The sequence below is a fragment of the Furipterus horrens genome, unplaced genomic scaffold (genome assembly GCF_987537825.1).
Source record: "Furipterus horrens unplaced genomic scaffold, mFurHor1.1.pri manual_scaffold_6, whole genome shotgun sequence".
Lineage (NCBI taxonomy): Eukaryota > Metazoa > Chordata > Mammalia > Chiroptera > Furipteridae > Furipterus > Furipterus horrens.
The window spans coordinates 72,606,469-72,620,552 of record NW_028327176.1 but is presented as its reverse complement, the minus strand read 5'-3'; the positions used below and the strand labels follow the sequence as shown (position 1 = coordinate 72,620,552).

The 14,084-nt window shown below is 37.6% G+C and overlaps 1 protein-coding gene across 1 annotated transcript in view; it reads right to left on the bottom strand.

The window, feature by feature from the left end:
• Positions 1–14,084, bottom strand: part of TMEM131 (transmembrane protein 131) — a 253,174-nt gene that overhangs the window by 160,443 nt on the left and 78,647 nt on the right. Inside the window, exon 3 of the mRNA XM_090281769.1 lies at positions 7,263–7,303. Within this exon, the coding sequence (XP_090137895.1) occupies positions 7,263–7,303 (41 nt within the window). The remainder of the gene's footprint in view (positions 1–7,262; positions 7,304–14,084) is intronic.

The window sequence follows — 14,084 nt, the reverse complement described above, 5'->3', positions numbered from 1 at the left end:
GTTTTGGGAGAACTGGACAGGGACATGCAAAAAAATGAAACTAGACCACCAACTTACACCATACACCAGAATAAATTCAAAATGGATCAAAGACTTAAATGTAAGCTGTGACACCATAAAAGTCCTAGAGGAATACATAGGCAGGAAAATTTCAGATATCCCACGTAGCAACATTTTCACTGATATAGCTCCTAAGGCAAGGGAAATAAAGGAAAGAATAAACAAATGGGACTACATCAAACTAAAAAGTTTCTGCTCAGCTAAAGAAAAACATCAGCAAGATGAAAAGGAAACCAACCATATGGGAAAATATATTTGCCAATGATATCTGAGACAAGGGATTGATCTCCAAAATATATAAAGAACTCATATGACTCAACACCAAGAAGACAGACAACCCAATTAGAAAATGGGCAAAGGACCTGAACAAACAACACTTCTCCAAAGAGGACATACAGAGGGCCCATAGACATATGAAAGAATGCTCAACATCACTAGCCATCACAGAGATGCAAATAAAAACCACAATGAGATACCACCTCACACCAGTCAGAATGGCCATCATCAACAAACCAACAAACAACTTGTGCTGGCGTGGATGCAGAGGAAAGGGAACCCTGGTGCACTGCTGGTGGGAATGCAGACTGGTGCAGCCACTATGGAAAACAGTATGGTATTTCCTCAAAAAACTAAAAATGGAACTGCCTTTTGAACCAGTAATTCCATTGCTAGGATTATATCCGAAAAATCCTGAAACACCAATTCAAAAGAACCTATGTATCCCTATGTTCATAGCAGCACTATTTACAATAGCCAAGTGCTGGAAACAGCCTAGGTGCCCATCTGTAGATGAGTGGATCAAAAAACTGTGGTACATTTAAACAATGGAGTATTATGTAGCAGAAAGAAAGAAGGAACTTCTACCATTTACAACAAGATGGATGGAACTAGAGAGAATTATGCTTAGCGAAATAAGCCAGGCAACGAAAGAAAAATACCTTATGCTGTCACCTATTACAGGAAACTAATGAACAAGACAAACAAATGAGCAAAATTGAACCAGAGGTATGTAAACAAGGAATAAACCTACAGTAACAAGGGGGGAGGTGGGAGGGTGATAAGGGGGTAAGAATGGGAAGGGTCTATTCAAAGAACATGTATAAATGACCCACGGACATGGGCAACTGCGTGGGGACTGAATTTGGGGGAAGGGAGGGGACAGGGTGCAGGAAAGCAAGAGGGGGAAAAAAGTGGGACAACTGTAATGGAAAAACAAACAGAAAATTTTTTAGTGGGGAAAAATGAAAATATGAAGAATGGAAATGCCAGTTCAGTGAATATTAGAAGGACAAGGATTTTCCTTCACACTGTATATTTTTCTCCCTATCTGATCCCTCCAGAGTTTGGCATTCTAAAGAAGTAAGTAATGACATAAGTTTCTTTGCATAAAACTAATAAGACCAGTTGTTAATAGAGGTTGTTTTTTTTTGACCACCAAGTCTTTGACTGGAATGTCATGCCTAAAGGAGACGTGCTTGGGCTCTGATTGTTACCAAAAAGCCCTGAGGAACTGGGAATGACTTTCGAAGATAATAAAAGCCCATGAGATAAAAGGCCTGGTACCGTGGTTGGTTGTGAGATCCACAGCAATCTTTCCAGGGAAGGAATGAAGGTTGTTTTCCTGAAAGATGGCTAAGAGAGACCTTAAAGCACAATGGAAAACCAGGAGGACTTGGAAAAGACAGGTGTATACAGGAAAGGCTGAATACCAGGTATGTGGCTCAGCTTCTGTGCCCTGAAGGGCAGACTGAAGGTCACCCTAAATGTTCCTTGCATAAGTTCCAGCAAAGCAGAACTAAAGATCATAAGTGATCATTTGCTGCTCTTGTTGTGTTTATGCAAATGAACGGGATAAATTAAAAATGGACTTAATGCAGTCCCTTTAATGACAAGGAGGGTAATCTTAGGGAGAAAAATCATTATTCAAGGAAAAGCACAATGATCAGTGGTAGACTATAAAGTAGCGCAGCTAATCGTCTTTAAAGTTTCTTTTCATTTAAAATATGTTTTCACTTGAAAGTTAAACTATGTGGTATCATCAAAGATGTTTAATTTACAGGCAAGAAGAATGTCAAATGCCTTGCAACTAGATGTCTTTCCAATAAGACAGTCTTACAGATTTAGAGACTTATTTGTGGGTTATGTTACATAAATTAACATGCGTTTTCTGTTTTCAAAGGGCATAAGCCTATGACCTCATTACCTGAGTGATTGTCTGTACATATAGGCCTCACTTAATCCTGTCTGCATCGCTGCCTCCTGAGTCTCAATGGTTTGGCTGAACTAAGTGGCTGGGTTGGTGAAGAATGGGGTGGTCTGTGGGCTTCACTTTAAAACTGGATTCTCTTTTCTATCCTAATGGCTTGGACAGAAAGGGCCCAGAGGTTTGAGAGGGGGGAAACCTAAAATATTTCCCTCAGCCCAAACAAAGTATAATGGGCAAAAGGGTTTTGGACAAGTGAGATGTGCCTGGGACACCTTCCTCCAAAGAAGCCCTTTTTTTTTCCCCCTAATGTGGGACATTGAAAAATTAATCCCTGCCTTTTGTCATCTAGTAGTTATGGAATGAATGATGTCTTTTAACTCTTTTGCCAAATCTGTTGCCCCCAGAATACAACAAGGATGCCAGCCTGTTAAACCAAGCATGCCATTGTCCGGAGACAGACAACTGACCTGGAGTCTGCACGATCCTTCCCCGTGTGGGAAGACCACCCTCCCCTCCACACCCCCACTCTTCTTAGGGATTTCTGGACCCAAGGGTAGGTAGGACGACGACCATGTCCAGCTTAAAGCAGCTAGAGGAGCTTGAGACCTTCGCCCATTGTCCTTTATAAGATTATAAAGGGTCTTAATATCTGAGAGGGAGGGACTGTTATTTTTAATTATTAAAATAATTAATCATTTATTTATTTAAAAAAAGAAGAAGAATATATGAAAGGGTGAAGCGGGAGAGCTTGTATATACAAACCATGGGCATGGATTTGGGGGGTGATTGATGGGGAGGGGGTGTGCTGGGTGGAGGATAGCAAAGGGGAAAAAATTGGAACTATTGTAACAATATAATCAATAAAATATACTTAAAAAAATTCTATCATATACTTGAAAGTTGCTAAGAACAGATTTTAAAAACTCATCGCATGAAGAAATTATAACTGTGAGGTGATGTCAACTAAATTTACTGTGGAAATCATTTTGCATATATACATAGATAGAAGCATTATGTTGTATATCTTAAACCTGTAAAATGTTATGTATCAATTATATCTTAATAAGACTGGGGTTAATGGTGCCTTTTGAAGAGCACAAGTTTTTAATATCAATGAAGTCCAATTTATCATATCTTCTCTTATGGTATGTGTTTTTGGTGTCTTAATAAAAGTTTGTACAGGTAGTAAACATTTCTACTAAGTTTTTTATCTTTTATGTATAGGCCTACTGTCCTTTTTAAGTTAATTATGGTTTATGTTGTTAGGTAATTTAAAGTTTTTTTTTTTTTCCATATAGATATGGCGCAACATGTCAAAAAGCTTTTAAACAGCGATTTTAAGTCACATGTGTCTTAGGTACCTTGATGCCCGACAACTAAAACCTGAGGCTTTCATGATCTGCTTCTAATACCCTCTCCAAGTGTGCTGCAAGGCAGACTGCATTCAACACATGTGCTTTATGACCTCATCACAAGTGGTGTCTTCACGACCCACGAGGGGGGCAGTATATGCAGAACCACAGCATAGAGGAGACACTTTAAGGCAGCAGTGCCCAATGTGTTTGGCACCATGGACTGGCTCCATGGAAGACAATTTTTCCACAGACAGAGGCGGGTGGGACAGGAGGCGGAACTCAGGCAGTAATGCATGGGAAACATCGCTCTCTCACCAGCCGCCCACCTCCTGCTGTGCGACCAGTCTGACAGACCACGGACTGGTACCGGTCCACGGCCCAGGGGTTGCAAGGGACCCATGACTCCAGAAACTGAAAGCAGACCATACCTCTCACCTCTCTTCAGTACTCTTCCCTCCACGTACTCTCAGTCATGACAACTTCCCTCCCACATGTCTCCCCTGGCATCCCTGCTCTTCTTTCACCACCTTTGCCCCTCTAATTCCTACTAATTCTCTATATTCTCCTTCTAGGAATACTGGCTAAAAGAGAAAATACAGTGGATAGTGAAGGACTACATATTCACTGTGAGAATGGTCAAAGAGAATGCAACACTGGGCTGGCAATCAGAAGACAAAATCAGTTCAAACTGAAACTGCTCCTCTAACCTTGGGCATATCCCTTGATTCTGTAAGTCTCAGCTTCCTCACGAGTCAAACAAAGGGGCTCAACAAGATACTATTAGGGTCCCTTGTTCAGAATCATCTCTGATTATACGATAACTTTCATATCAGTGAAATTTCTGAACCCAAACCCAAACTCTGACACTTTTATAGAACAGTTTGTATTTGAACTAAAAAAAAGATTATCGTTTCTGTTCTCATAAAACTACACATTTACAACTCTGTTGCTATACAACTGCACATTTTATATTTTCATTTCACATTTTATTTTACATACATATTTTCATTAGTTATTCATGTTTAAGTAAGAGATCAGGCATTTTTTAATTTGACTATGCAGCACTAATCCATCTATAAAAAGAACTGACTAAATTTTTTCAGCGTGGAGGCTATGTTCTGATTACCACTGCTAGGTAAATACAGAGACTATCTGTCACGTGTTTAAAAAGATGATTTATTAAATGTAGTTCATAAAAACAGCTCTTTAGTTCATTGCTATGAGGCTAAAAATCTAAAATTTGACTTGTATGTTGTTATGGACTGAATTGTATCCTCCCAAAATTCTTATGTTAAAGCCTTAACCCCCAGTGTGATAGCATTTGAGGATGGAGCTTTTGGGAGGTGATCAGGTTTAGATGAGGTCATGAGGGTGAGGACCTTAAAAGAAGAGACACCAGAAAGCTTGCTTCCTCTCTCTCTTTGCCATGTGAGGACAAAACGGAGAAGGCACACCTCTGCAAGCCAAGAAGAGAGCCAATTCTGCCGGCACCTTGATCTTAAAACTCCCAACCTCCAGAACTGTGAGAAATAATTATTTGTTGCTTAGCCTCTCCAGTCTATGTGGTATTTTGTTATAGTAGCCTGTGCTGACTAAAACACACATTTACTGCCTAATCAGTCCATACTGATAGGGTACCGCATAACAATTTGAACCTAATGTTTATCCAATTCATGGTCTTGGTGAGAAAAAAAAAGTGTAACTGTTTTAAAACATCTGCAAATTCTCCAATATTCCTGCCATCAATAGGTGGAAGTCTCTACTTCCACCCCACCAAGGCCTTAAATCCACGCCAATCTAAGTGACCCAGAACGTATGACAGAAGTAACATTATATGAGGATAGGTCATAAAAGGTGATTCAGCTTCTGTTGGTTCTCTGTGGGATGTTCACTCTTGGAATCCAGCCATCTTGATAAAAGAAAACCCAAATAAGCCATTGTGAAAAGACTACACAGAGAGGCTCACATGTAGGTGTTCTGCGTAAAGCTCAGCTGAGGTGCCAGGTAACAAGTAGCATCAACATGAGAGCAATCATCCCTCCAGTTCCCAGTCACTGAGTCATTCCCAGCTGTGGAATCTCCCCAGCTCAGGCCTCTATCACCATGGAGCAGAGGCAAGCTATCTCCACCGTCCTTGGCCTAAATTCCTGACCTATAGAATCTGACAGCATAGTAAGATGAATTTTTGATGCTAGTAAGTTTTGGGGTAGTTTGTTAGACAGATGTAGATAACACGCAAGTGGAATGTGAGATCAGAATATCTTTATGTATTTCATGTAAATTCTTCATTATACTAGGAAAATAACTAAAAGCCCAGATCTTGATCATGATGAATAAGATCACTTTCATAAATGTACTGTAATTCTGTAGCTAACCTCTTAACTGCTGGAATAAAAGGATTGAGGAAGGTGCACAAGATATCAGGTGTGCTTTTCTCAACACTAATTTTGTTCCAGATGGGTCAGAGAACTCTAGGGTTCTTAGATGGTCCAGCCAAGGTGGCATCAGGCTAGACTTCCAATGGTATGAAAACAATCCATCCCAGAGTCAAAAATATTTGGGGAGAAGTGAAGGATAGAAGGTGGCATTACAATTTATAATCATAGTAGCAGAGAAGTCTACACCTTACTGTTGGCAGTGGGCATGTCCTTTGCATAGGGTTCATGAGCGGACCAGGTCCAAAGAGGCACATATAACATTAAGGAGAAGGACAGGGCAATAGGGATTCAGGGCATTTAATTGCAGATATGGAAGAGCAAAAGAGCAAAAACAGTGATTACTAAAGAAGTTTCATTATTATACATATTTATGAAGTAGTTTTAGCTGGCCTACTCTTAATCTGAATATTTGCTCCCTCTTTCTCAAAAACATTTTTTCTGTTGATGCTGTCTGAATTTCACTAGTGTGAGGATAATCTTGGAAGTACTTCAGCATCAAAGATCTCTGATCCACAAAAAGCTCTCCTTTTCCTCCAGAGACCAGTGAGTGGCAGGCCCTCACTGGACATGAAAGTGAATCATGCAGTATCATTCTTTATATTGTCTCCATAACAGATGTGAGAAGCTACCAAAAGACCAAAGAATTTGGAGGTGTGAAAGCCTTCTTCAAATTCACAGGCATGTATATAGTCTCCTAACACCTGAGGGTAAAACAACTCCCCTGTAATCACAGAGAATCTGTTTAAAAGGTATCTTTTAGACACAGACTGGGTTTCATTGCTCCCAGTTCCCCTTCCCAGGGGCCTGCAGGCAGACTGACCTCTGGTGATACTAGGGCAGCAAAGGTCTGGTAAGTCTGTAAAAGGCAGGGAGAGCCACAAGAGAAGTCACTAGGGAGTTAGTTATAAAGTTGATCCTTGCACAAAGCCAGGAAGTTTCAGTTATGAGTAAAAGCCCTTCATATATGATGGGGGAAGAATGCTACACAATGCATCACACACAAATTCAGATTTAAACTTGGCTTTCTATATACAATACTTGAAATATAAGATATGGGATTTATTATATACTTCAACAAAAAAGTATGGTGAAAGAGATGAGGAACATTGTAGGAATCTCCCCAGAAGGAGTGGAAAGTATGTTAGTATCTTACTAAATCTACATTATTTTATACACCATAAAATACATATATTCCTTTTTTACCTTTTTTGTTGATATGAACTGAGTCCAAGGGTTGTCTCAGTCTGTGAAAGGAAGAAAACAATGGTAAAAATACAAAACAAAATTTTTATACTACAGACACATAGAATATACAAAATATTATACTGTAATTTCAACTTTGAACTTATGCTGCTCATTTGAATTTTTAGGTAAAACCTGATTCCCAAATCATATGAAATGGCTTGTCACACTATATACAGGTACCCTCTGCCTTTTGTAAGTTCACATTATGCCATCTTGCTTCACAGAAGACCTACATTAGTTCCCGTTTTCACTAACCAAAAAAAACCAAAGAGGATTTTTTCTTTTACAAGAAAAAGGTACAAAGCTGAAATAGAGCTCAGTTTGTTCCGCAGCAGCTGATGGAGGCAGCGGCTCTCCTGCAGACAGAGTGGCCCTGCTGAGTTCCTTCCCCAGAACCACACTCCACACCTTAGCATCCAGCTCTGATCTGTGTATGGGAGTGTCTGGGCCTAATTTCCATTGATTTTGTATGTCTGTTAGTAAGCTGTGTCCTAGGGTATTAGAAAGGCATGAGAAAGCTCATAAGAGTGTTATGCTTTAGGGTAAAATGGGATGTAATTAAGCATTTTGATCATGATGAACAAAATAAAGACATTGTGCCTGCATTGTATTTTGGGTCTGAGAAGGCTTAAAATTTTTTCCAAAGATATAATTACTTCTCTGCTTTACACCATTTTGGCTTATGAAAGGTTTCATAGAAATCTCTGCTTTCAGAGTAATTTGGATTACATTTCAACACACATGGAAATACCAAGTAATGTGATTGATTTTTAAGTTTGCCAGGCCAATAACTCTGATGAGAAGAGTCCTCTTCACCATCACTTTGTGAGGGTACATGAGCCTCTCACTGTTCACTGCTTACCACTGTGTGCCAGGTGCTGGTGTCTAATAGTTCCAGCCACTATGGAGTTCAAGATGTATTAGAGGAGGGCAATCATTTTAAAACTAAATAAATATTTGTTTATCCACTGAATAAAGAACTATGAAAATCCTGGAAAGATGCTGTGTCAGAGAATAAATAGGTAACATGCTTAAACGTGTGATGAGTGTCGGCCTGTGTCTGCAGAGATAACATTTAGACTAAAGCCTAAAGGATAAAATAGCTGTGTGTGGAAGCAAGATTGGGTGGTGGTGGAAAAAACAGCATGTGCAGACATCTGCGCACAGGGAAGAGCCTAGATGTTCGAAAAACAGCAGCTCTATTTGGGTGGCACTTAGAGAAGGGAAAGAGAGAAGGAAAAAAGTGAGGCTGGAAGGCTAAACAGGGAGCAGATGATATTGTGTTCTGGTAAGAAATTCAAATTGTGCATATTCCAAATGCAATACAAGGGGTCTTGGAGATGTGAGAAGACAAGAGAGAAAGAAAACAAGAAGTTGGGAAGCAACTAATGAAAGAAATGAAGTGCTTAATAATAATGTGTGAGCAAAAGCCCAAACTTCAAGGAATACCATCAGTGAACTTCCTAAAGGTTAGCTTCTATGTAATAATTACAAAAAGCAGTAGAATTGTGGCACTATTTTTTCTCACTAATATACATTATTTTGAAATAGTATTTTGGAGAATATATACAAAGATGTAGGAACTGTCCTTATTTTTCAAAGTGAATGCTTGGGTTAAGGTAAAATGTCAGGATGTCTGATATGTGTAATTTTCTTTAAAATGTTTCAACAATAAAATTTGTGTGTACATGAAAGTATATGTGTATATGACACAAATACAGCAAAATGTTACAACTGTCTTTCTCAGTGGTAAATGAATGGATATTCAGTCTCTCAATTCTTCCACTTTCTGTAAAGAAAAATTTCTTTAACTTTTTATTATAGGAGAAAATATTTGCAAATCATATCTGATGTAGGATTAATATACAGAGTATTATAAAGAACCTCCACAAGTCAACAGTAAACAACAAAAACAACTTGATTAAAACATGGAGAGGACTTGAATAGACATTTCTCTAAAGAAGACATACAAATGAACAGCAGGCAGATGAAAAGATACAAATCATCACTGATCATTAGGGAAATGTGAATCAAAACCACAAAGTGATACCACCTCATTCTCATTAGGATGGTTACTGTTAAAAAAAAAAAAGAAAAGAAAATAACAAGTGTTGGTAAGTGGAGTAAGTGAAGTTGGTGATGTGGAGAAACCGGAACCCTTCCGTACTGCTAGTAGGAATAAGATGTGCAGCTACTGTGCAGAATAGTATGGAAGTTTCTCAAACAATTAAACAATTACCATATGATCCTGTAAATCCACTTCTGGGTGGAGACCCAATAAAATTGAAATCAGAAAGCAGGGACTCATATTTGGATATCCATGTTCATAGTAGCATCATAATAGCCAAAGAGTGGAAGCAACCCAAGTGCCTACAACCAATAAATGAACAAAATGTAATTTATACAACAGAACATTATTCAATCTTAAAAGGAAAATTCTGATGTATATTACAATAGGATGAAACTTGAAGACTAAGTGACATAAGCAGTCACAAAAGGAAAAACACTGCAAGACTGCACTTATATGAGGCACCTAGAGTAGTCAAATTCACAGAGACAGAAACTAGAATGAAGTAGTAGAATGGCCAGGGTTAGGGGTAGGAGGAGTCAGGTGTTTCAATTTGGGATGACGAAGAAGTTCTAGAGCTGGATGGTACTGAAGTGAAAACAAATGTAAACATACCTAATACCACTAAACTGTACACTTAAAAAATGGTTAAAAATTTAACTTTTACGTTACTTATATCTTACCACACTCAAAAACAAAAAACAAAAAAAACTAGCAATGAAGATTAAGGGAACAGGACAAAGTCCAGAAATAAACTCACATTTGCAGTCATTTGATTTTCAACAAATGCATCAATGCAATTCAATAGAGAAACATATACCTTGTCACCATATGGAGCTGGAACAATTGGACAAACCTATTGGGGGAAAAGTAAGCCTTTATCCTTATGTCACATGAGGCACTCACACTAATTTTAGATAAACCATAGTTCTAAGCATAAAAACTAAAATTATAAAGCTTCAACAAGAAAACAAAGATTATCTTTATAATCTTGAAACAGACAAAGATTTCATAAACAAGGCAAAACAATAAGAAAAAAACCCTACTAGGTATAAAAGAAAAAAATTGATAAGATATATTCACCAAAAGACCTTGTTATGAAAGTGAAAAGGCAAACTACACAGAGAAAATATTCACAAATCACATATTTGATTGAGAATGTATCCTGAACACGTAAAGAATCTGAATAGACCACCCAATTTTTAAAAGACATCATTATACAAATGTCAGCTAACCACATGAAAAGAAATTCTGAATTAGCTATTAAAGAAAAGCTAGCGTCAACTACAACAATAAACTACACACCTATAATAATGTCCAAAATTGAAAAGACTGATCATACAAAAGGTAGGTGAGGAGGTGGAGTAATGGCATCTTTCTTTCATACATAGCTGGTGGGAAAGCAAAATAGCATCACCTCTTTAGAAGAAGCTAGCAATTTCTTACCAAGTTAAACATACACCTACCATATGACCTAGCCACTGCACTTCTAGATATTTGCCCCCCAAAAATGAAAGCACATGCCTATCAAACATGCAGATGAATGTTTATAGTAGCTTTAGTTGTAATTGCTCAATATTTGGAACAACCCAAATTTCCATCAACAGGTGAATGGGTACATGAAATGTGTGCTATCTACACAATGGAATACAACTCGACAATAAAATAAATAAATAAACTCAAGACTGGGAACCTTTCTTTCCTTCCCATGAAACATTTCTTAGTTACTGTTTTATAATAAGTGTGTATTATTTTTAAAAGAATTTTAAAAGAACATTTGAGTGAAAAAAGAATAAACTATTGATATACACAGCAACATGGATGAATCTCCAAATAATTATGCTGAGTCAGATCCCCCTAAAAGTACATTCTATATTATTGCATTTATATAAAGTGGTTTAAAATATAAACTAAGTGATAATGACGGAAAGCACATCAGTGGTTGTCTAGAGATGGGAAAGTAGAGGTGGAATGATCTCCAAAGGTCACAAGTAAGCTTTCTTGGTGATGGATATGTTCATTATCTTGATTGTAGGATGGTTTCACAAGTGTAAACATATGACAAACTTTTAAAATTGTACACTAAGTCTACACTTAAGCTAAGTGACAGTTTATTGTATGTCACTTCAAAAAAAAGCATAACCTAACAATTCTAGAAGAGCAAAATTGTTTCCCATTTGATGCTGAGAGAAAAGGAGACTCAGGAAGTTTATCACCCATGTACACTTTCTTGATGGGGAGGAAAAAGCCTTCAGGAAAACAATCTGCCCAAAAAGATTACTCATGAAGAATTGCAAATGAGGAAGCTGTCTTGTGAAAGATACTCAAGATAAAGGAACTGTGAAAATAAGGTTAGAAAGATAGAAAGTAAATATTGTTTTTGAAGTATAAGCCACAAAAAACAGAAAAATAATTACTTGGCTATAACAAAGAGTAAAATATCTCTGAACATGTCAACAATACACCTTAGTACTGAAAGAAAGGGAGAGACCACAACAGACACTATTTTATTTCTAAGGTAATTTGAGAGATAAAGGTTTAAACATTATAAGTGTTAATCTGAAAATTAAACCTCTAAATCATGAGAGAAAACAACAAAAAGGAAAGCACAAAAATTAGATGGACTGGATTAAACACAAATACAATATGATTAAATGAGATCAACTTGTCTATTTAAAAAAGACAAAAGGACTGTGTCAAGAGGAGGAAGGGGAGGAGAAAAGACAAGCAAGGAAGAGTTACACACTAATAACCTTACACCTTAAGTAAAAATGTATATAAATAGCAAAAAGAAGAAATAAAGAAAATGGAAAGAATATTGTGATTGAAATGTAAGCAAAGGGCAAGAACAGGCAATTCACTGAAGAAAAATAAATGACCAATAATCATATGAAAAGATGATTACCCTCACCAAATAATGAAGCAGTCCCTAAGAAGACATTGAGATTTCATTATTTCACCATCTGGCTGGCAGGCACTCTTGAACTTTATAAAATTCATGCCCAGAGATACGTGTCTATCAGGAGTACTTAGGGCTTTAAAACATGCCAGTGCATTTAAAAAAATATTCTATCGAATATATGACACACAATATTTCAAAGTAAATGTCACTGAATCACAGAAACTAAAAGTTGGTAACTCTTGGCTTATTGCAAATGATCTTTTCACTGTGTCTATCTCAAAAGACAAGTATAGACTCCTTCCTATGCACAATTCAGTCTATGCTGCTATTGCATGTAAGGGCTCCGGCCTCAGCCTAGCTTACTGCGAGGCTCCAGATAGATATCAGACCAATCTGAGTACAGTCTCTCAGAAATCATGCCCAACCCAAACAGAGAGATATGAAGGAAAATGGACTATTCTTACAAATGAATGGACCAACCTCTCCAAAAATGTGTGTGTGTGTGTGTGTGTGTGTGTGTGTGTGTGTGTGTGAGAGAGAGAGAGAGAGAGAGAGAGAGAGAGAGAGAGAGAAAGAGAGAGAGAGGTTCTCAAATATTAAATTCTCTTATCACAAAATAACACATGATAATTTTATCCCTATGACCTAAGTAGGTTCTACACAGGAGGCAATTTTGTCCTCTAGGGGCATGTGACAACGTCTTGATATTTTTGATGGTCACAATTGAGGGGGCTATGCTACTGGCATCTAAAGGGCAAAAGCCAGGGATGCTGATAAATGCAATGCACAGGCCAGTGTTTTTCCTCCCGAGGAGTTATCTGGTCCAAAAAGTTTATACTGCCAAGACTGAAAACCCTACTGTAACCTGAATTTTACAAAGAAATAGCAATAATTTAATTTTCATTTATAAAGACATCGCCTTGCATTATATGTCAAAGTGCATAACTGTCACAACTGTATCGAGATATCTGAATACAGGACTATATTTTACAGATAAGGAAACTAAGCCTCTGAATGTTTCAAATTACAGTCCAGGAGCAAATGGTAAGAGTCAGAACTCAGATCCTGTAATCTAGTTTATTATTACATACCCTTGATAAGACTGTATGTGCCTAATACTAACTTCTTTGAGCTTACATGAGCTGAAGTTGGCCATATTATTGCTAACCATTTTAAATGTCATATTTTATGCTGTATAACTGTTGAAGAACATATTTAATTTTCTTAGAAAAATTCAACTAAATGAAATTTACTACAGAATTAGGCAAACAAGGCTAGTTGTATACAAGACACTAGGTGCTTAGATATAAGGCAAGGGGTGTTTCAGCCTACACATTAAGATTCTCGATGGTATCGGTGGAGCATATACACAGGTCAGTGGTACCAGGGCCACACTGGGCAGTATATCAGTGTCACAATTATGCAGCTTCCCCCAGGGTTATGCTTGAGAAGAGGAGCCCAGTTTCCTTGCAGATGATCAGATCTGTCACCTTCAGATATAAAATTACATATTTCTTCAAGGACTGCGGCAGGGGTAAAGGATGAGGTCCACTTTTGATTAAGAAAAATAAACATGTGGTCTTGCCTCGCATCAACTACCCATCCCATTCCCCAAAAGGTTCTCTGCAAATAATTCTCATCTTTGAAAAACAAAGTACCTGTGAGGCAGTTTTAGAAATTTTTAACTCACAAAATGGATCTTCCCTATTTTAAAAAATTGTTTTTGCTTATGTGTTTGCCTATATGCATTTTTAATTAAACTTCTACTGAGATAATCATAGATTCACACACAGCTGTAAAAACTAAAATA